At 39.7% G+C, this 24,006-nt stretch overlaps 1 protein-coding gene and 1 pseudogene across 1 annotated transcript in view; both read left to right on the top strand.

Annotated features, from left to right (window-relative positions):
* Nucleotides 1-2,640: 2,640 nt before the first annotated feature.
* HERC3 (HECT and RLD domain containing E3 ubiquitin protein ligase 3) overlaps nucleotides 2,641-24,006 on the top strand; it is a 108,109-nt gene continuing 86,743 nt past the window's right edge. The window contains exon 1 of the mRNA XM_006867776.1: nucleotides 2,641-2,872. Coding sequence (XP_006867838.1) covers nucleotides 2,647-2,872 — 226 coding nt within the window. The 5' untranslated portion in view covers nucleotides 2,641-2,646. The remainder of the gene's footprint in view (nucleotides 2,873-24,006) is intronic.
* On the top strand, nucleotides 14,182-14,779 carry LOC102833679 (annotated as a pseudogene).

Raw genomic sequence — 24,006 nt, forward strand, 5'->3', positions numbered from 1 at the left:
GGATCCATATTTGTGCCCATTCCAAAGAGAGTTAAACCAGTGGAATGAGGAAATCATCAAGCAATACCATTAATATAACATTCAAACACAATTTTGATTAAGATAATTAAAAAATGGTTGCAACAGTACATCCACCGGAAACTGAAGAGATTCAGAAGAAGACGTGGAACTAGGAACATCATTATTAACGTGAGATGGATCTTGGCTGAAAGCAGAGACTATCAAAAAGGTATTTATTTGTGCTTTGTTGACTGTGCAGAGCCTTTTGACCATGTGGACCATGACAAACTATGGATAACATTGTGAAGAATGGGTATTTTGGAACATTTAATTTTGCCCATGAGGAACTGGTAAATAGACCGGTTGTTAGAACAAAACAAGGTGGTTTAAATGGCTTAAAATCAGGAATGGTTTAAAATCAGGAAAAATTTACGCCACGGTTGTATCCTTTCACCAAATTTTTTCAATCTGTATGGTGAGCAAATAATCTAAGAAGCTGGGTTATATATGAAAAAGAACATAGCATCAGGATTGGACAAAGACTTATTTGTAACTTGCGGTATGAGGATAATACAACCTTGCTTACTGGAAGCAAAGATGACTTAAAATACTTACAGATGAAGTTCAGTGACTACGGTCTTCAGTACAGATTACACCTCATTGTAAAGAAAACAAAAATCCTCATAACTGGACCAATAAATGACATCATGGTAAATGGAGAAAAGATTGAAGTTGTCAAAGACTTCATTTTCCTTGTATCCACAGTCAACACGGATAGAAGCAGCAGCCAAGAAATCAAACGATGTATTGCTTTTCATCTGCTGCACAAGACCTCTTTAAAGTGTTCAAGAGCAAAGATGTCAGTTTGAGGACTAAGTTGCACATGACCCAAACCATGATATTTTCACTCACCTCAGATGCATGTGAAAGTTGGGACAATGAATAAGGAATACAATAGAAGAGTCGATGCATTTGAGTTATGGGGCTAAAAACAGAATATGGAAAGGAACAAACAAATCTGTGTTGGAATAAGTACAACCAGAATACTCCATAGAAACCAGGATGACGAGATTTCATTTCTTATACTTTGGACATGCTATTAGTAGGGAGCAGTCACTGGAGTAAGTGCTTTGTAAAGTGGAGGGTCAGTGAAAAAGAGGAAGACTTCCAAGGAGATGGATTGACACAGTTGCAGCAGCATTGGGCCCAAATGTAACGATGGTTGTGAGGATGGCGCAGGCTAAGGTAGTATTTTGTTCTTTTGTGCACAGGGTTGCTAGAAGTTGGAATCAACTCTATGGTACCTAACAACAACAGAATGCTTTGCAAGATAAGGTACAATTATTGTAAATTATTGTATCTTGACTTTTATAGATGCTTTGAACATAGAAGAGAAATTGTAGAATAGGCAACAACCTCCAACTGAATGTCTGTCATCATTGTTATTAAAATTCATCTGTCATTACCTTCCACAGACAATCTACTAATTATTGGCCTCATTTCAAACTTACAATCATCTTATAGGCCTCATCGTTTCCTCTTAATTTTGTATCATAAACAAGAGCGTCTTCTTATCTATAAGATTCAGTTGTGATTTTCTCCACCTCCTTTCTTCCTTAAATCCTGGACCTTTCTTTTAAAGAGGAGTCCTGGTGGTTCAATGGTTTTAGCACTTGGCTGCTGAAAGAAGGGTTAGTGGTTCAAACCTACCTGTAAAGGGTTGTTATGAGTCAGAATCAACTCCATGGCACTTAACAACAACAACAACAAGAAAAGTTGGTGTAAAAGGTCTCTCTATGAGTTGGAACCAACTCTAGGCACTTAACAACAACAACAAACTGGTGTAAAGAAGTTCTTGGGTAGTGTAAACAGGTAACTGCTTGACTAGGCTAAAAGATTGATTCAAATCCATCCAGAGGCACCTCGGAAGACAGGCTTAGCGATCGCTTCCAAAAGGTCACAACCCTGAAAACCCTGTGAAGCACATGTGTACTCTGCACATATGAGGTTGCCATGAGTAAAATGGACTCGATGGCAACCAACAGAAAGGGGTATATGTTCTTTCAGTTTATATAAAACAGGAGCATGGGTTTTCAAAACTTGGTGAAACTCTATGTTAGAGTCAGTAGTAATCAACCTTCCAACAGTCTGGACCTGATAAATAGAAGAGCTGTAAGTTGTACTGTAGTGTCTGTGTTTGAGGAGATTAAAATCCGACTGGGAGCTTAAGTTATAAAGATATAGAGAAAGCTACCAGTCAAGACAGTGTAGTAGATGTGTCAGAGGGATACAAGCTGATGTGGCTTGAATGGTCTCCAGAGCTCAGAGGCTCGGAGTCTTGACTCACTCAGATCTGGTTATGAGGGAGTAACAGAGAGGCTAGCTTTTTTTTCTCCTTTTCTCATGTTCATTTTTAGTGTTGAAATGCCATTGTTCAAGCTAACAATGGATTATCTAAAAGTTAATTGGTTAAAAAATGGAAAATTAAATAAGCAGAAAATTCTTGCATCTTGAGATGCAAGTTATATGAAGAATAGTAGAATTATTTTTTAAATTGTTTATGTTTATTACTTAAAATTCCTTTTCTCTAACCTTTGAATTTTTTTTTGTCTTCTAGGCTACATGACTCTCTGAAGGATAAGAACAATGTTATGTTGGGGATATTGGTCTCTTGGCCAACCTGGTATCAGTACCAACCTGCAAGGAATTGTTGCAGAGCCACAGGTATATGGATTCATATCTGACAGAAGTGTCAAGGAAGTAGCCTGTGGGGGAAACCACTCTGTTTTCCTGCTGGAGGATGGGGAAGTTTACACATGTGGTTTGAACACTAAAGGACAGCTGGGCCATGAGAGGGAAGGAAACAAGCCAGGTGAGTGAACCTAGCATGCCTTGTCTTATTGGGAGAATCAAAGGGAGAGGGGCTGGTTAGAGCTTACCTCACCACGTGGTCATCTTCCAGAGAGGCTCTTTTTAATGGTGCAGTGATTACCTCCTGTTCGCAACCTTTGTGTCTAATTCAATCCTATTGATGGGAAAGCAAGGCCCTCTGGTGGCGCTGTGGGTTAAGCATTGGACTGCTAACCACAAAGTTGGCTGTTCAAACCTGTCATCTGCTCCTCAGGATGAAGATGAGCTAGTCTGTTCCCATAGGATTTAGAGCCTCAGAAACCTTGCGTAGGGTCATTTTAAGTTGGAATTGACTTGATGGCAGTGGGTTTTGATGGAAAAGCAGAATTGCCTTTTTCATTTTATTAAAAAACACATGTAATCATTTACTAGGTGAGGGAAGATGACTAGTTAGTTCAGAGAAATAAGTTTTTCCCACTAGTCTTCATATAATTAATATCAGAAGCTTCTTGACCTAATTATTTACTCATTGGTTTATTTCTGCAGCATGCTTTTGCTAGGCATTTTGTGTCAGGCACGTGCTTGGTGGTATGAGTAGGAAGATGAGTGAGGTACAGCACTTATGTGACTCCATTGATTTTCTGTGGCAAGTGCTCTGATGGAAATGTGTGTGTAGTAAAATGGAGACTACCTAATATGCTGGAGGTGGGGGTGGGGTGGCGAATAGCCTGGAGAGGTTTGTTCTGCCTTCAGGGCTTGAGTCGAAGAATGAGTAGGAACTCAGCAAGTGTGTGTGTGCAGCCAGTGATAAACAAAGGCCTGGGTATGAAGACACTACAGTTGTACTGGGAATGTTGAAGAGTGTGGTGATGAAGGATAGATGATAGTGAAAGGATAAACTGGTAAAGCAAGCAAACAACTATACCAGTTGAAAATTCCTGTTCCCTGTGACCTCATGTGTTGCAGAGTAGAACTACACCTCGTAGGGTTTTCAATGACCAATTTTAAGGAAGTAGAACCTGCTCTTTCTTCCAAGATGTCTCTGGGTGAGTTCAAACTGCCAACTTTTCTGTTAATAGTTGAGTGCTTAACTGTTTGTATCACCCAACGACTCCTATAAACTAGAAATATTTTAGTGTCTTCCATTTGTTTCCAAAAAGTGTCTGTTGGTTTGACTATCTTTTTTCTTCCACTGTTACTATATAAAGAATCTAAATTTGACTTGAAGAATATATGTAGCACCCCATTCAATTATCAGTTGTTGTACTGTAGTAGCTTGTGTGATGATCAGGGTTATCTGTGTTGGACAGGGTTCGGCAGAGCCTTAAAGAATTAGAGGCGGATCACTTCTAAATGGTTTAGCCACTGAAAAAACTGTATGATTAGCCATGGAACATTGTCTAATATAGTGCTAGAAGATGAGCTCCTCATGGAGGAAGACACTCAAAATGCAACTAGGGAAGAGCTGCCTCCTCAAAGTAGAATTGAGCATAATGATGTGAATGGAGCAAAGCTTCCAGAACCTTCATTTGCTGATGGGGCACAACTCAAAATGAGAAGAAACAGCTGTAGAAACCATTAGTAAATGAAATGTGGAATGTATGAAGTATGACAATAGAAAAATTGGAAGTCATCAAAAATGAAGTGGAACACATAAAAGTGGATATCATAGGCATTAGTGAGTTGAAATGGACTAGTGTTGGCCATTTTGAGTCAGAGAGTCATGGGGTTTACTATGTTGGGAACATCAAATTGAAGAGAAATAGTATCACATTCATCATCAAAAACAGCATTTCAAGAATTAACTTGGAGTACAGTGTGTACTTGTAGTTGTAGTGTACAGTACTTGTAGGCATATGGATATTATTTTGCAATTGCATAATATCCATGTGCCTACAAGAAGACCAGTTAATACCACTGTTACTCAAATTTATGCACCAATGATGACGAAATTAAAGACTGATCAAGCATGAAATCAAGATGCATTGATAGTGGTGATTGAAATGGGAAAGGTGATTGGAAACAAAGGAAGTATTAGCTGTTGAAAAATATGATCTTGGTGATAGAAATGATGCTGGAGTTGCATGATGGAATTTTGTAAGACCAATGACTTTTTCATTGCAAATAACATTTTATCAAAAGTATTGTTGTTGTTGTTAAGTGCCATCAAGTTGGTTCCGACCCATAGCAACCCTGTATAGGATTTCCAAGGAGTGTCTGGTGAGCTCAAACTACTGACTTTGCAGTTCAAACTGACTTTGCAGTTAAGCACATTAACACAACACCACACCAGGACGCCTCATCAACAGCACAAATGGTGATTATATTCGTGGACCTCACCCAATGAATACACAGAAATCAAATTCACTACATCTGTGGGGAGAGATGACAGAGAAACTCCATATCACCAGCCCAAAACAAGGCCAGGGGCAGACTGTGGAATAGACCATCAATTGCTCATATGCAAGTTCAAGCTAAAGCTGAAGAAAATTAAAATAAGTGCATAAGAACCAAAATGTGACTTTGAATGTGTCCTATCTGAGTTTAGAATCCATCTCAAGAACAGATTTGATGCATTAGACACTAATGACCGAAGACCAGGAGACATCAAGAACATCATACAGGAAGAAAGCAAAAGCTCATTAAAATAAAATACAAAGAAGCTAAAGCAACTGGAAGAAATGAGGAAGTAAAAGAGCCAAAAAGAAAATTTCAAAAGGCAGCTTGAGAAGACAGAGTCAAGTATTATAATGAAATGTGCAAAGACCTGGAGTTAGAAAACCAAAAGGGAAGAACATGCTCATCATTTCTGCAGCTGAAAGAATAGAAGAAAAAATTAAAACACTGGGTTGCAATATTGAAGGACTCTGAGAAAAAATATTGAATATGTAGAAAGCATCAAAAGAAGATGGGAGGAATACATAGAATCACTGTACCAAAAAGAAATGGTCACTGTTCAACCATTTCATAAGGTAGCGTAACATCAAGAACCAATGATACTAAAGTAAAAAGTATAAGTTTTACTGAAGGCCTTGGTGAAAAACAAGGCTTCATGAATTGGAAAAATATAAATAGAAATGGGTTTCAACAAACTAATGCAGCAATAGAGGTGCTCATGTGTCTATGCCAACTGATAAGAAGAGATCTATATTTGTACCCATTTCAAAGAAAGGTGCACTAATAGGATGCAGAACTCATTGAACAATATTAAATATCACATTCAAGTAAAATTTTGCCAAAGATAATTTTTAAATGATTATAGCAGTATTTTGATAAGTAGCTGCCAGAAATTCAAGCTGGATTCAGAAGAGGACATGGAACTAGGGATATATTTGATGAATATTGGCTGAAAGCAGAGAACACCAGAAAAAAGTTTGTGCTTTATTGAGTATCCATAAACAACATTCTTATCAATGGAGAAAAGATTGAAGTTGTCAAGGACTTCATTCTTCTTGGATCAACTATCAACACTCACAGAAGCAGCAGTCAAGAAGTCAGATGACGTATTGCATTAGTCAAATCTTCTGCACAAGGACTTTTTAAAGTGTTGAAAAGCAAAGATGTCAGCTTGAGGACTAAGGTGCGCCTGACTCAAGCCATGGTATTTTCAATAACCTCATATATGCATGAGAAAGCTGGACAGTGAATAAGGAAGACCGTAGAAGATTTGATGCCTTTGAGTTACGGTGTTGGAGGAGAAAACTAAAAGTGCCATGGACTGCCAAAAGAACCAATAGCTCTGTTTTGGAAGAAGTGCAGTCAGAGTGCTCCTTAGAGGCTAAGATGGCCAAACTTTATCTGTCATACTTTGGACATATTGTCAGGAGGGACCAGTTGCTGGAGAAGGATATCATGTTTGGTAAGGTGGAGAGTCAGAGAAAAAGAGGAAGACCTCCAACTAGACGGATTGGCCAGGTGGCAGCATCGATGGACTCAAGTGTGGCAACAGTAGTGAGGTTGGCCCAGGATCGGACATAAGATCACTATCAGCGCTCAATGGCTCTTAACAACAATAGGCATTGAATTTTGTGGATCATGGCAAGCTATGGATAGTATTGCAAAAGCAACAAATACATATTGTTGTTGTTTGGTGCTGTCAAGTAGGTACTGATTCGTAGTGACCTTATGCACAACAGAACAAGACACTACCCGATCCTGCAGTAATCTCACAATCCTTGCTACTCTTGAGCCCATTGCTGCTGCCACTGTGCCAATCCATCACAGTGAGAGTCTTCCTGACCCTCCATTTACCAAACATGATGACCTTTTCCAGGGAAAAGGTATGTCCAAGTATGAGAGACAAAGTCTGGACATCCTGGCTTCTAAGGAACATTCTGGCTGTACTTCTTCCAATACAAATTGTTTTGTTCTTCTAGCAGTCTGTGGTAATTTTAATATTCTCATCCAGCACTGTAACTCAAATGCATAAATTCTTATATGGTCTACCTTATTCACTGTCCAACTTTCACATGCATTTGAGACTATTGAAGACACCATAACTTGGGTAAGGCTCACCCTTGTCATCAAATTGACATCTTTTGCTCTTAAGCACTTTAAAGAAGTCTTGCGCAGCAGATTTGCCTAATGCAATACATTGTTTGATTTCTTGACTGCTGCTTCCATGAGTGTGGATGGTTGAATCGAGCAAAATGAAGTCATTGACAACGTCAGTCTTTTCTACATTTATCTTGACGTTTTTTTACTGGGCCATTTGTGAGGATTTTTGCTGTCATTACCAAAGGCTATGGTGTTTGATCTTCATCAGAAAGTATTTTAAGTCCTCTTTGTTTTCAACAAGCAAGGTTGTATCATTTGTACATCATCGCAGGTTCTTAAATCAGTGTTGCTCCAATCCTGATGCCACGTTCTCCTTCATTTAATCCAGCTTCTCAAATTATTTGCTCAGCGTAAGATTGACTAAGTGTGGTGAAAGAATACAACCCTGATGCATACCTTTCCTAATTTTAAACCATTCACTATCCCCTTGTTCTTTTCGACTGACTGCCTCTGGTCTGTGTATAGGTTTAGAAACCTCGTTAGAATGAGCACAATAAAGAGTTTCAGAATACTCATTCTCCCCAATATTGTGTATAGCTTGTCTTGATTGACATGTTAAAACCTTTGCATAGTCAATATTGCAGGTAAACTCTTTCTGATATTCTGTGCTTTTTAGCCAAGATCCATCTAATGCCAGCACTTATATCCCTAGCTTCACATATTGTTCTGAATGTGGCTTGAAGCTCAGGCAGTTACCTATCAATTTAATGTTGTAGCCATTTTTGAATTATCTTTAGCAAAATTTTACTTGTGTAAGATATTAATGAAGGAGCTCTGGTAGTGTAGTGGCTATGAATCGGGCTGTGAACCGCAAGGTTAGCAGTTCGAAACTACCAGCTGCTCCGCGGGAGAAAGATGAGGCTTTCTACTCCCATAAAGATTTACACCCTCGGAAACCCTGTACAGGGTCGCTATGAGTCGGTTCCGACTCCACGGCACATAACAACAACAACAACAACAAGATATTAATGATATTGTCTAATGATTTCTGCATTCCATTGGGTCACCTGTCTTTGGAATGGGCACAGATATGGATCTTTTTCCTTAAGTTGGCCGGGTAGCTGTCCTCCATTTCTTTTCATAGATGAGTGAGTGCCTATAGTGAAAGTGCTGCATTAGTTTGTTGAAAGTTTTCAATTTGTATTCCATCAATTCCTGGAGCCTTGTTCTGTGCCAGTGCCTTCAGTGCACCTTTGTCTTGTTCCTTCAGTACCATTGACTCGTGATCATATGCTACCTCTTGAAACGGTTGAAAATTGACTATTACTTTTTGAGACAGTGACTCTGTATATTCTTTCCATCTACTTTTGATGCTTTCTGCATCATTCATTATTTTGTCCATAGTGTCCTTCACTATTGCAAGTCAAGGATTGAATTTTTTTCTTCAGTTCTTTCAGCTTGTGAAATGCTGAGCATTTTGGTTTTCTAACTCCAGGTCTTTGCGCATTTCTTTATAATATTCGACTTTGTCTTGTTGAGCTCTCCTTTGAAATTTTTTGTTCAGTTCTTTTACCTCCTCATTTATTCCATTTGCTTTAGCATCTCTGTACTGGAGAGCAAGTTTCAGAGTTTCTTCTGAGACCCATTTAAGTCTTTTCTCTCTTTCTTGTCTCGTTAACGATCTTTGCCTTCCTTCCTGTATGATGTTCTGGACATCGTCCCACAACTCTTCTGGTCTTCAGTCATTAGTGTCTAATGCATCATATCTGTTCTTGAGATGATCTCTAAATTCAGGTGCAATATATTCAATGTCATATTTTGGCTATTGTAGAGTTGTTTTAATTTTTTTCAGCTTCAGCCTGACCTTGCATATGAGCAATTGATAGTCTATTCCACAGTCTGCCCGGGTCTTGTTTTGGGCTGATGATACAGAGCTTCTCTATCATCTCTCCCGACAGATGTAGTGAATTTGATTTCTATGTATTCCATATGGTAAGGCCCATGTGTAGTCATCCTTTATGTATTTTAAGAAAGGTATTTGCAATGAATAAGTCATTGGTCTTGCCAGATTCTATCATGCAATCTCCAGTATAATTTCTGTCACCAAAGCAATATTTTCTGACGCCTGGTCCTTCCTCTTTTTGTTTTCAAGCTTTGTATTCTAATTGTCGGTAATTATCAATACATCTTGATTGCATGTTGATCAATTTCAGACTGAAGAAGAGGGTAGAATTTGTCAATTTCATCATCACTGGCTTTAATGGTTGGTGTGTAACTTTGAGTAGTTATATTAACTGGTCTCCCTTGAAAGCGTATGGGTATAATCCTATCATAGCATTATACTTGAAGCTAGGTCAGCAGTTCAAACCCACCAACTCCACAGAAAAAAGATGAGACTGTTTACTCCTGTAACGCTGTATACTCTTGGAAACCCTGTCCTGTAGGGGCATCATGAGTCAGAATTAACTCAACTGTAGTGGGTTTGCTTTTGGTTTTATAGTTATCAGAGAGACTACTGGGCTGGGGAACCCAAAAAGTGATTCTAGTCTTTCACCCACCAGCAAAGGGATAGTATAGCCCTGTGCACATTTCAATTTAATTCTGAGCCCTTTGTTGTAAAAGGAGACTTCCCATTCTAATATTATTCTTTTTTAAAAAATAAATCTTTTGCTGTTGTTGAGAATATACACCACGAAACATAGACGATTCCACCGTTTCTTCATGTACAGTTCAGTGACATTAATAGCATTCTTCAACTGTGTAACCATCCTCACTCTCTTTTTCTGAGTTATTCTTCCTGCATTAGCATAAACTCACTGCTCCCTAAAATTCCTCTTTTCTGAGTTGCTACTGTCACTTTGATCGCACATAGGGCTTAAAAGAGTGATCACACATAGAGTTTAAAAGAGCCGAATGCTCAAGGCTGACTGTTTAGTTTGAAGAAGACTTCAGGTGATATTGGTGGTTATAGTTTTAAAGATTATATCAGGGTTAATAGTTTCAGGAGTTCATCCAGCCCCATAGCTCCAGAAGTTTGCAATCCATGAAAATTTGAAATTTTGTTCAGTATTTTTCCTCTTTTGAACAGAATTCTATAGTCTTTGATTAAAATGTTCGGTAATTTTAGTCAAGCACCATCCGGTTCTTCTGGTCTCATGGTAAAGGAGTCAGTTGGAGCTATACATTTCAAATCCTCTGCTTCTTTCTGACTCTGCTTCTTTCTCTTTTGCTTCAGGCAAATAGAGACCAATTGCAGTGGTGGAAAATTAAAAAAAAAAAAAAAACCTTAGAGAGTTTTTTAACAAAGAAGGAGGAAGGAGGGAGAATAGTATCTCTAAGTATGTTATTAGGCCAACTCGCTGTAATGTGCAGTGAAACCATGACTCTAAACCTTCAAATCAAGGAACCAAATTCCATGAGGTCTTTTGCCTGTACTTTGGGTATCTCAGCAGCTTCTCTCTCTCTTTCTCTGTCTGTGTCATTGTTGTAAAGATACCTATCACACAATTTTTACAGGTATACAACGCATTGACAACAATTACAACAATTGGCTGTGCTACCAGTATGATTTTCGTAGTATTGTTAATGACATTGCAGTTCTTGGTGAAACAGATTCAAATGGTAGAGAAGACTCCACAAAGCTTTAGTGGATTGGCTAGCTCTGTAGAACCGGAAGGCTTCTACAGAAGGTGGTTCCACCTCCTCTCAGCAGCCTCACTGCTACACCACTCCCTGCATACTGGGGAGAGAGGATCCAATCTGGTGTGGCAAGTGGGAAAGGAAACAAAAACTCTGGCGTACACAGATAGGCAATATCTGTGGAAGGCATCATAGTGAATATATCTGAGTGCACACTGACATTCTTCCAGTGGAACCCACTGAGTCACCGTAGTCAAATCAGTGGTGAATGGTGGTTCCTGGCAGTGTGGGAGTGAGTGAGCTGTGTCATGGCAGCTACCCCACTTCTGCCTGCACACTGAGCCGGGCCAGTGCCTCAGTCAGCCTGCAGCCTCCCTCTGTAGGCAAAGCTGAGTGACCGCAAAAAACCTGAGCTAGGGGAGCTCTGGTAGCATAGTGGTTATGAATCAGGCTGCAAACCGCAAGGTCAGCAGTTCGAAACTACCAGCTGTTCCGCAGGAGAGAGATGAGGCTTTCTGCTCCTGTACAGGGTAGCTATGAATCGGAACCGACTCCACGGCACTTAACAACAGCAACAACAACAAGAAGACATTAAGATTCAACCATCCATTCTTGGGATCTCAGTTTGGGATAAGCAAGGTTCTAGTGTAAATTTCAACAGATTCCAAAAATTGCTGTTGCTGGTTAATCTTGTCTGTTCATTGTAAATTCCCCAACAGCTATGGAACAGTGACTCTTTGAATGGAAAGACTGTGGGGGTGAATGTCTCCCTCTCTTTATTTAGCTTTTTCATTGATAGGTGTGTTCTAAGGCTGGAAAACATTGGTATTATTTTGAATGAGTGGGAAAAGAAGACTGAGTTTGTTTTCTCTGTGTGCTTGCTGGGAGCCATCACCTACAGAACTGCTAGATGTGGAAGGGAAGTCAGGGACAGACACACACCCTACAGGAGGTGCTGGCCTTGGCCCATAGGAACTGTTGTTTATTGTTAAGCGCTGTTCAGTTGGTTCCAAGTCATAGCAATCTTGTAAAGGGTTTCCAAGGAGCAGCCGGTGAGTTTGAACTGCTGACCTGAGGTGCTTATCCTACAGTGAGTACCAGGACTCCACAAGAATAGAGTTGTTGCAATACTGCTAGAAGGTGTACTCCCCAGAGAGGATGTTGGGAACTTGGTCAGGTTTGTGATTTTAACTTGACATCATTGCTGAGATTAAAGGATGTTGAGGTATGAATGAGTAAAAAGAGTGAGCATATGCAGTTTTCTCCACACCTTTGAAGAGTATGAACAAAAGAAGTAAGTGCAAAGAATTAACCCTGTGGTAGCCCTGGTGCGTAGTGGTTACAAATCGGGCTGCAAACCTTAAGGTCAGCGGTTCGAAACTACCAGCCGCTCCGTGGGAGAAAGATGAGGCTTTCTATTCCCGTAAGGATTTACACCCTCGGAAACCCTGTACAGGGTCACTGTGGGTTGGAACCAACTCGAAGGCACTTAACAACAACAACAACAAGCCTACCTACAAAGAGTCTGTTGTTGTGAAATGCCATCGAGTCAGTTCAGACTCATAGTGACCCTTTATAGGGCTTCAGGGGGGCAGCTGGTGGGTTTGAACTAACTTTGTGGGTTAGCAGTCCAGTGCTTATCCTATACGCCACACCACAAAGGGCCTAGCGCACAGTTTTGAGCAAATGTGGAATGTGAAGAGTTGCTATTATTTTTTGCTTCACAGTATTGTCTGAGATAGAATAATACCTGTCCTATCACCAGCTTTACTGCCTAGGCCTGTTCCTATTCCCATTCGAGCCTCACACCAGCATGGGAGTGATTCTCCAGCACAAGTCTTGTTGTAGTTGTTAGGTGCCATTGAGACGGTACCAACCCATAGGGACCTTATGCACAGCAGAACGAAACACTGCCAGGTCCTGAGCCAACTTCACTACTGCTGCCACGCTTGAGTCTATGGATGCTGCACAAGTCTAGAGGGTTCTTTACTTTGAAATTTTGATTTCTATTAAAATGCAAATAACCTTGGCAGCTTATGCAGAGTTCCTCTGACCTTGCTAAGATGAGCTGAAGGAAAGGTGGTGGGGACAAAGGGTATGCACAAGGACAAAATTCTCTATTTGAATAGTTGTCTTGAGTCTCTTCTGCTAGTCGTCAAATAGCAATTTATACCCTTTGTCTCTGTCCGGCACAACTGCCAGGTAATTGAACTTATTTATTGGAGGTATAATTATGTACATGGGGAGCATGGTGACTATAGATAAGCACTGGACTGTGAACTACAAGGTTGGTGGTTGGAGTCCCCTAGCTGCTCCGAGGGAGAAAGGTGAAGGTTTCTGCTCCTGCAAAGGTCTGCAACCATGGAAACCCTATGTTGTTATTGTTGTTGTTAAGTGCCATCAAGTTGGTTCCGACCCATAGCGACCCTGTATAGGGTTTCCACGGTGAAGCTGGTGAGTTTGAGCCACCAATCTTGCAGTTCAAATGACTTTGCAGTCCAGCACAGACTCCCAGAAACCCCATACAGGGTCGCTATGAGTTGTTACTGACTCCATGGCACTCAACAACAGCCACAGAGCCACGTGCTGAAAACACCTGACAATGATTTTAAGTTGTTGTTGTTGTTATGTGCTGTGGAGTCAGTTCCGACTCATAGCGACCCTGACCAGGGTTTCTGAGGCTGTAAATCTTTACGGGAGCAGAAAGCCTCATCTTTCTCCCGTGGAACAGCTGGTAATTTCAAACTGCTGACCTTGTGGTTGGCAGATTCGTAACCACTACACTACCAGAGCTCCTTATGATTTTTAAGAGTGTTTCCTTTTTATCCTCCATGAGATTATCTAACTGGTTCCTACCGCTGTTGCTGCCCCTCAGGCTGCTCTGTTTTCCTTGAACGCCTTCCATTCTCATTCTAGGGAGGGGGCCTGTCAAGGACATGTGAAATACCAAAACTCTTGGTTGTATTGTTGTTGTTGTGAAGTGTCGTCAAGTCGCTTCCGACCCATAGCGACCCTGTATAGGGTTTCCGAGGAGCAGCTGGTGAGCTTGAACCACCAACCTTGCAGTTTAAACGACTTTGCAGTCTAGCACATTAACCCACAGCGCCACACCAGGACTCTCTTGGTTATATATAGCCCCAGATATTTTCCCCAGTGTGTCAAGAAGCATAGGGTTCCTTTCCTTTCGGCGCTGCGGCCGCAGCCATGAGTATGCTCAGGCTTCAAAAGAGGATTGCCTCCAATGTTCTGCGCTGTGGTAAGAAGAAGGTCTGGTTGGACCCCAATGAAACCAATGAAATCGCCAATGCCAACTCCTGTCAGCAAATCCCGAAACTGATCAAAGATGGCCTTATCATCTGCAAGCCTGTTACTGTGCATTCTCAGGCTCGATGCCGGAAAAATACCTTAGCTCGCCGGAAGGGCAGGCACATGGGCATAGGTAAGCGGAAAGGTACTGCCAAAGTTAAATTGCCCGAGAAGGTGACCTGGTTGAGGAGGATGAGAATTCTGCGACGGCTGCTCAGAAGATGCCGCAAATCTAAGAAGATTGACCGCCACATGTATCATAGCCTATAGCTGAAAGTAAAGGGAAATGTGTTTAAGAACAAGCGGATTCTCATGGAACATATCCACAAGCTGAAAGCAGACAAGGCTCGCAAGAAGCTCCTGGCTGAACAGGCTGAGGCCCGAAGGTCTAAGACAAAGGAAGCACGCAAGCGCTGTAAGGAACGGCTGCAGGCAAAGAAAGAAGAGATCATCAAGACTGTCCAAGGAGGAAGAGACCAAGAAATAAAGCTGCCTCGCTCTTGTCTGTATTTAGTGGCCTGGGCAATTACATAGATCAGTCATTCAATAAAACAAGCCTTTGTTTGCCTGTCAAAAAAAAGAACCATAGGGTTCTAGCATCAGTGTATCTGTTTGGGGCACAGAGGTCTGTGATTCCTGGAAACATTTTTCCTAAGCGGAATATTAAAAGTCCCATCTGATAGTGGAGTGGTTATGAATTGAGCAGCCAACCTCAAGGTCAGCAATTCAAAACTACCAGTTGTTCTGCAGGAGAAAGATGCGACTTTCTGCTCCTGTAAAGATTTATAGCTTCAGAAACCCTATATAGGGTCACTTATGCATCAGAACTGACTCCATGGTACATAAGCACTCACCACCACCCAAATGCAATTACCATCCTTTTAAAAAGTGTTAGATTATAACTATTTTGTATATACCTCTTCCCTAGGACTTTTTCTTCCTCAATTCTTTCCCTCATATTATGATATCAATCTCATATTCCTTTTAAAACCGGGGACAATTTCAAGTGTTTGTTTAGGTGTGGTGCTATAGGGTCAGCACTGGACTGTGAGCCAGAACATTGGCAGTTCAAACCCACCAGCTGTTCTTGGAAACCTTATACAGGGTTGCTATGAGTCAAGACCGATTCAACAGCACTTAACAACAAGGAGCATTATAGGATTATTACTAATTTCCTCATGTTTCTGTCAATGATTTCATAAGACCTAAAAAAGTACAGAGTTGGCATTATAAGAAGGTTTTTTTTTTTTTTTTTTAAATCAAGCAAACAAAAATAACTTGCTTTTAAAAATATTTTACAAGTGACTGATCTATAACTGAACATTAATACAAATCTTGAAATATTTTATTTAACTAAAATAGAAACTAGTTACCCCTAGAAAATTAAAAAAAAAATAAATTATTTCACTGTACCTTTCCTCTCTTATTTCTACTCAGCCATGATATAAACACTACCCTGCAGCTAAATTAATGGTTCCACTTCGCCCATGATTTCCAGTATCTAGATTTTAGCATAAACTAACCCTTGTGTTGATTCCTGGTGTGGTGCTGTAGGATCAGTACTGGACTATGAACCACAAGGTTGGCAGTTCAAACCCACCAGCTGTTCTCAGAAACCCTACAGAGTTTCACTATGAGTTCAAACTGGATAACACTTAACAACAATAACAATCCTAGTATTAGTAGCCTTTTCTGAATGTATCTAGACATGCTATAGCATCTTTTCTTATTTTGAGTAGGCAAGAACTATGGGAGGCACAGTTATTTAACTTAATCTAATTTTACTGAAAAAACAAAACAAAACAAAAAACCTTCCTAGACATCTTAGAAAATGTTTCCCTAAGGAACCCCAAGGGTCACCGTTTATAAGCAGGCTGTAAAATTTCTATGCAGTCCTGTTTGATTCATGTCTTTCATTGGTTCTTTTTACTTTTCCCAAGTTAGTGTCTTTTATTCTTGCAGGTTATTTAATCCAATTCATATTCGTATTTTGTATTCAATCTAAGCATTTCCATAATGCCCATCACCATATGTTACAGCTCACCTGCTGTTTGATAAATGAGGTTTATAAAACAGAACATCTCAAAAGCCTTAATTCCCAAAGCTGTGTTTGCTCCTAACCCTGATAGAACTAACACTTTCAATGAATGAACTATCAGGTTGCTCTCAGGCTGTTGAAGGACACAATATTTATGTCATACTAATCAGCTCTCGCCAAAAAGCAGACTGGCTGAGCTGAAAGGAAATAGGAGAAATCCTGTAGTGAGTTCCTATGACTGAAGTGCATGTTTCCATGGATGTAACTCTGACATAAAAGCAGATGGTACCATAGGGAATGTCTAGACCTCAGCATTGAACTTGTTAGGCCCCGTCCTCATTAGAAATGGTGCGTGGTCCAGGAGCTTACACAACCCTTTAGACAGCAATCATAATGGTCATAATAAAATTTGTAATTATATACTCAAAAGAATTGAAAATGGGAGCGCTGACATGTACAGAGATGTTCGTGGCAGTATTCTTCACAGTATCCTAAAGATGGAAACAGCCTAAATGTTCATCAATAGGTAAATGGCTAACTGAAACATAGTACATATACTCAGCCATGAAGAGAAATGAGGTCTTGATAACATCATGCTAAGTGAAATACAGTAGTCACAAAAGGGCAAATATTATAATACTGTTTATATGAAATACTTAGAATGGTAAATTATGCAGACTTAAATTTATTGGTGGTTACCAGGGTGAATGTGAGGGATGGGGGCGGGGGGGGGGGGGGGAAACTCATTACTTAGGGACAGTGAACTGTTAAAGACGATGGAAACATTGGAAATGGATAACAGTGATGATTGCAGAACATGATGAGTATAATGTATCTGAATTGCACATGTGAAGAGTGTTGAAATGACAAATGTTTTGGTACATCTAGATTTACCACACACGCACACATACACACAAAGCTCAGAGAAAAACAAAACAAAACAGCCCATGGGATGTCTTGTCTTCTTTGATACCTGAGTGGATAGCTTTTTGGTGCAGATATTCAAGGATCAAGAGTAAATGTCAGTTAATAATTCCATTTTCTTATGTGGATAGTCACAAGTCATGTTTTTTTGTCTATATACTCAGCCTACTTTCTTTAAAAGATATTTAAGTGTTTTAGAAAATATATGCTTATTAATGAGTGCTCAAATAAAGATTATTGTTGCTGTGAAGTGCTGACAAGTCGGTTCTGACTCTTAGTAACTGACCCTCTACAGAATTTTTGAGGAGCAGCTAGTGGGTTTGAGCCATGGACCGTGTTAGTTCACATCCAGTATTTGTCCTATTGTATGCCACACTACTAGAAAATCACGTGGGGGCCGTTCTGTTTTGTCACATGGAGCCACTGTGAGTCAAACTGACTTGAGGGCTCCTAACAACAACAGTCCAAAATTAGAATCTAAATGGCTGCATCTAAGGAGCTCTGGTGCTGGTCCTGTTGGGTAAGCACTAGACTGCTAACCACAAGGTTGGTGATTCAAACCCATCAGCTGCTCCTTAGAAACACTATACAGGGTTGCTATGAGTTGGAACAGACTCTACAGCACTTAACAACTACAACAACAACAAGGAGCTTTGGTGGTACCATATAGAAGAAGCATTGGACTGCTAACCATAAGCTCAGCAGTTTGGACCCAACAGCTCCCATAAAGATTTATAGCCTCAGAAACTCTATACAGAGTTGCTATGAGTTTGTTTTGTTTTTATCTGTAGTAGTTAACTACATTTGCATTCTATGCCAGCTGTCTAACTCACATTTTGAGCCGCGATTCTTCTTGAGATGGCTTTTATATCTTACAGCTTTATTGACATATGATTTACATACCATATAATTGATTCATTTAAGAAGCCCTGATGTGGCTGTAGGATAAGCACTAAACTGCTAACTGCAAAGTCAGCAGTTCAAACCCATCAGCAGCTCCACTGGGGAGATATAAGGCTCTCTGCTCCAGTAAAGATTTATAGCTTCTGAATCAACTCAATGGCAGTAAATTTTTAGTTTGAAAGCATACACGTTCAGTGCTTTTTTGTATATTCACAGTGTTGTACAACCATCACTGTAATCAATTTTAAAACATTTTTATCATTTTAAAACCATATCCATTAACCGTCATTCCTCATTTCTCTACTATTTTTGCCCCCAATCCTATGCCATCACAAGCTTACTTTCTGACTCTAAAGAATGGCCTATCCTGGACTTTTCATGTCAACTGACTTATGTAATATGTGGTCTTCCATGACTGGCTTTTTTTTTTTTTTTTTTTTTTGACTCAGCATAATGTTTTCGGGGTTCATTCATGTTGTAGTATCCATCAGTATTTCCTTTCTCTTATTGGTGAATAATATTCCATTTACGATATTTTATTTGTCTTTTCGTCAGTTGATGACCATTTGGATTGTTTCTGTCTTTTTGCTATTATAATAATGCTGTTTGAATATTTGTACACAAGTTCTTATGTAGACATATGGTAACTCTATGTTTAACCTTTCGAGGAGCTGCCAACTATTTTTTCTAAAACAGTTGCACTATTTTACATTCTCACCAGAAGTGGATGAGGGCTTGAGAGATCTTTTAAAAATACATATCTCTTCTAAGAATGCCTGCCTCATAGGGATTAATTAAATAAAACATGCTCAGAATCACTGCAGTGTTTCTTAACCTCAGCGTCACCAGGACAACTTTTAAAAATCCAGATGTCTAGTTTTCCTTTGTTAAGTTTTCGGATTCAGATGACTGAGATCTGTGTTTAGAAAAAGTTTGGAAGTCTGATGTCAATTTTCTGTTGTGAACCACAGCTTGCAAAACTCCACTCTGGGTGCTGAGTCCTATAGAAAGACGTCCTTACAGAGCGCTGCCTCAGGCATAGTTTGTTTACTCATCCTCTGTGATCGCATAATGTACTGTGTACAGTTTTGTTCTTGGATTTACCTTGTAATATAATCTTTAAATCCACGTCCTGATATATAGAGTTTGGGTAACTGGATAAATGAATGCATGGATGGATGAACAACTATAATAACTAATTCACTCAGGGCACTTCTTCAAGAGGCCTTCTCAGATACACACATACTCATTCATTCACACTGTTACTTTGATAGCTGTTTTTGTTGTTAGTTGTCAGCAAGCTAATTACAACGCATGGTGACCCCACAGATCACAAGGTAGAACTACTCATCTTAACAAAGCACATACCACACCCTTTTTGTGTGTGTGTTTCTTTTGAATAAGTTAGCAGGACTTTTTTTTTTTTTTTTCCCCCGTTCTTTTTAGTTTTTCCTATCTTGACATTTAAAGTGGCTGTATTTCAGGCAGCATATAGTTGGGTCTTGCACACGATTCCAACTGTCTAATCTGTCTTTTAATTGGAATTTTTAGATGATATCTTTTTTTAAAGAGGAAAATGGATAAATGATTGCAATTTCAAAGATACAATAAGTGGATCCCAATACAGAGATATTTTGTTTACTATTATAAAATTGTATCCAACTCTCTAAAAATGGAGGAAACCCTTCCAAAAGCATCACATCTTACATTATGATGTACAGTGACATTATAAAGTAGTATGCAGGCTAAAATAATCAGTAAAATGCAATCTTCAAGCTTGAGAAGGATCTCCTGTGGTTAAATTACATCCGGTGAAGGATTATGTTGTTGAAAGCACATGTGAATAGGAGAGGGAAGTGGTAAGAAGTTTTTAAAAAACACTCAGAAACAATTGCATATTACAAAAGTAATGCATATTTATTGTTCACAATCTAGAACATACCTAAAGCAAATGGAAGCTAATAAAAACTATTCTTTAATTCTACCATCCTGAGAAACAGCAATAAACTATTTTTATTACTTTGGTATATATTCTTCCAATATTCTTTTTTAAAAAATATAATGTAAAAAAATCAAGACATACCATACATACTTCTTTGTAATCTTCCTTTCTAATTAACACCTCATAAATATCTTAATATGATCACCATATTCATATTGATATGTATTCTCAATCTTTCAATGGCTGCATATTTCATTTTATAGTGTATAGTTCCAATTTATTTCATATTTTTTCTTGCTAGCAACATATAATTCAATGTATATTTTATCTTTAGAATATATTTGAGAAGTAGTGTTGCCACAGCACGAGTCAGAAAGAACTCAACTCAGAAAACTTAAAAGAGCAAAGTTTATTGCTGGCGGTCAGAGTGTCAGCTCCAGCCCAAATCACTCTGACCCCAAAGTGAGGAGGGGAACAGAGTTTTATACAAGAAACACAGAGTGGTTAGAACACGCAGACTTGTCTTGTCAGTTGGGGTGGTAAATTCCAGCAGACCCTTATCCTGTAAGTGGGAGTAAACCCACCAATAAACCCTTATCTTGTTTGTATAGATGGGCTGTTTTATACTGTTTGTTCAGGTCTCCTTGGGTTATTCTGGCCTTCAAGGTTTTTTGTAAGAAGTTTATTTATTATTTTTCCATAGGGTGAGGTGGGGGGGAAAAGAGGTCAGGGTGAGATGGGGCTGAAAGGATTTAGCAGATAGCCTAGTTTAAATGGGGGCTGTTAGTCATGCTATAACAGTAGAATTATTGCATCAAAGGACATGAACAATTTTAAGGCTAATGCCTGCTTTAAAACTTGAACTAATAGTTAGTAATGATAGCATTGTTGTTGTTAAGTGCCACTGAGTTGGTTCTGACTTGTAGCGACCCTGTAAAAGGTTTCCAGGGAGCGTCTTGTGAGCTTGAACTGCCAACCCTGTGGTTCAAACTGACCTTGCAGTCCAGCACATTAACCCACAGCACCACACCAGCACTCCTATACTAATATTGTTGTTGTTGTTAAGTACCGTGGAGTCAGTTCCAACTCATAGTGACCCTGCACAGGGTTTCTGAGACTGCAAATCTTTATGGGAGCAGAAAGCCTCATCTTTCTCCTGCGGGACAGTTGGTAGTTTTGAGCTGCCAACCTTGCGGTTTGCAGCCATATTTGTAACCACTACACTACCAGAGCTCCTTATACTAATATTAGGTACACCTAATATTAGTAAAAAAATACTAATATTAGGTATTTTTTATTTACTATTCTGGGAGGTATAAGTTGGATCGGATCTGTATTATAATTCCAATTTACTGGTTTGTCGTTTTCTTTAAAGTTAGTAATAGACTTGTATATAGATGTCTTAATTTAATGAAAGATAATTGTGATACATTGTTATAATTGTTATACATTGGACTGCTAAACTGAAGGTTAGCAGTTCAAATCTACCAGTGAGTCTCTTGGTAGGAGAAAGATGAAACTTTTTGCTCCCGTAAAGATTTACTGCTTCAGAAACCATAAAAAGGGTGGCTTTGAGTGAAAACTGACTTGACAGTATCCCACCACCACAGTTTAACTGTTATGTCAAAAATATACTTTTTACATAACCTTTTTTTTTTTTTTGTAACAGTTTGTTGTGATTTGGACAAAAGGTTACAGAGCAAATTGGCTTTCTACACAACAATTCATACACATTTTGGTTCATGACACTGATTATAACTCCCCCCCCACCCTCCACCCTGTTTCCCACGTTCTCCCTGGGTCTATCATTCCCATTCATCCTTCTTCCCTGTCTCTTCCATCCTCTGAGCTTTATTCCTGGGCAAATGCTGTTCTTTGTAACCTCTCACAAGTCTTAGTGTTCTAAGGCGTGCATACCTCCCGGCTATTAATGTTCACCTTGTAGGCCTTCTATTGTTTGGCTGAGAAGTGAGCCATGGGAGTGAGTTCAGTTCTAGACCTGAAGGGTGTGTAAGGGGTTCCATCAGTCTTAATCAGACTAGTAAACCTGGTCTTTTTTAACATCTTGAATTTTGTTGCACATTTTTCTCCCACTCTCCAGGACCTCCCATTGTGATCCATTTCAGAGAGCTGTTGGCAGTGGTAGCCCATCACCATGTAGTTCGCTGGTCTAAGGGTCATTGAGGTTGGGGTTACAAAGCCTTTTTAGAAAAAAGTACAGTGACAAGTATTTTGTTATGATTTCAGCTTGCCATTTCAAGACTGAATTGTTTTCTGCTTTGAATTTTTGTTGATACCATATGTTTTTCAGTAATGGAAGGCATGATGAAATCTATGGAAATTTTTTTTTTTTTTTTTAAGTAATACTGTATTTTGATACTTTTGTCCTAAGTAGACTCTGGTTGTAAGATTGGTGGGCTGAGGCCCGTTTCTTCAGATTTACACAATTATACAGCTCTGGAAGCGTAGTGGTTATAAATCGGGCTGCGAACTGCAAGGTCAGCAGTTTGAAACTGCCAGCTGTCCCGTGGGAGAAAGATGAGGCTTTCTGCTCCTGTAAAGATTTACAGCCTCGGAAACCCTGTACGAGGTCGCTATGAGTTGGTTCCGACTCCATGACACATAACCACCACCAACCACCACCACCACAGATCCCTGCCGGGGAGCAGCACATAACCATAACTGAAATAGCATCTTTTCAAGAAACTTGAGAGACTGAGAATGTTGGTGAGTGATATATGTTCTATGGGTCACACAAGGCTTAAAATATCTCAGCTGATCAGTGTATTTTGTAACTTAATATGTTGTTGTTGTTTCTCTGCTTTTCATAAGGTTTTCAGTGACTACATATTCTAAGTAATTCGTCACTCCTTCTTACTAGTCTGTCTTTATCTGGAAGCTCATCTTAAACCTATCCACCATGGGTGACCCTGCTGGTATTTAAAATACCGGTGGCATAGCTTTCAGAATCACAGTAACTCACAAGTCCCCACAGTACGACAAACTGACAGACGAATGGTGGCTTGTTGTTAGGTGCCATTGAGTCGGTACCAACTCATAGCGACCTTACATACAGTAGAACAAAACACTGCCCGATCCTGGGCCAACCTCACTACTATTGCCACACTTGAGTCCATCAATGCTGCCACTTACCTAATCCATCTCATTGGGGGTCTTTCTCCTTTTCTCTGACCCTCCACGTTACTAAACATAATACCCTTCTCTAGCGACTGGTCCCTTTGGGTAAGATGTTGGGTCTTGACTGTTTTCCAAGGAGGCCAAAGGTAATATATTTAATTTCTAAGCATTGCAGGGAGTGCTAGCTGCAGCTCCACCCCTCAAGAGAGGACTCTTGCCTTCTACTGATTAAGAATAGTCATGTGAGGCAGAATTTCCATACAAGCTGCAGTTTATTATAGGAAAGAGGCTTGCAAACAGAGATGTTGTTGTTAAGTGCCATGGAGTCAATTCTGACCCATAGCGACCCTGTATAGGGTTTCCGAGGAGCAGCTGCAAACAGAGATGGGGAGAGCTTAATGCAATGCTAACCCCCGAATCCCCCTAATGAAGACTTTGCTAGGGCTTAAAAGGTTTTGGGTAAGGAAAAGACATCAGTGTATTCATAGGGTTAGGCAGAGATTTCCAAAAACTAGCCCATTTAGGAGGGGTTAGACTAATTGGGTACATGCACAGCATTTCTTCAAGATGAATTCCAACATAAAGGCATCTGGCAAGAGCAGACAGAACTTATTCTGGGATGTTGAGCATGCATGATTCTTCAGAACCCTGTTTCAAAACCTTCCCAGTAGAAGGTTTGTCTTGCAAAGTTATGCCTAGTGTGCTAGGAAAACCAGTATGACCTGTAAAATGTCTCACAAGAGATTAAAAAAAGAGAGAGAGAGAGAGA

The sequence above is a fragment of the Chrysochloris asiatica genome, unplaced genomic scaffold (genome assembly GCF_000296735.1).
Source record: "Chrysochloris asiatica unplaced genomic scaffold, ChrAsi1.0 scaffold00109, whole genome shotgun sequence".
In the NCBI taxonomy this organism is placed as follows: Eukaryota; Metazoa; Chordata; class Mammalia; order Afrosoricida; family Chrysochloridae; genus Chrysochloris; species Chrysochloris asiatica.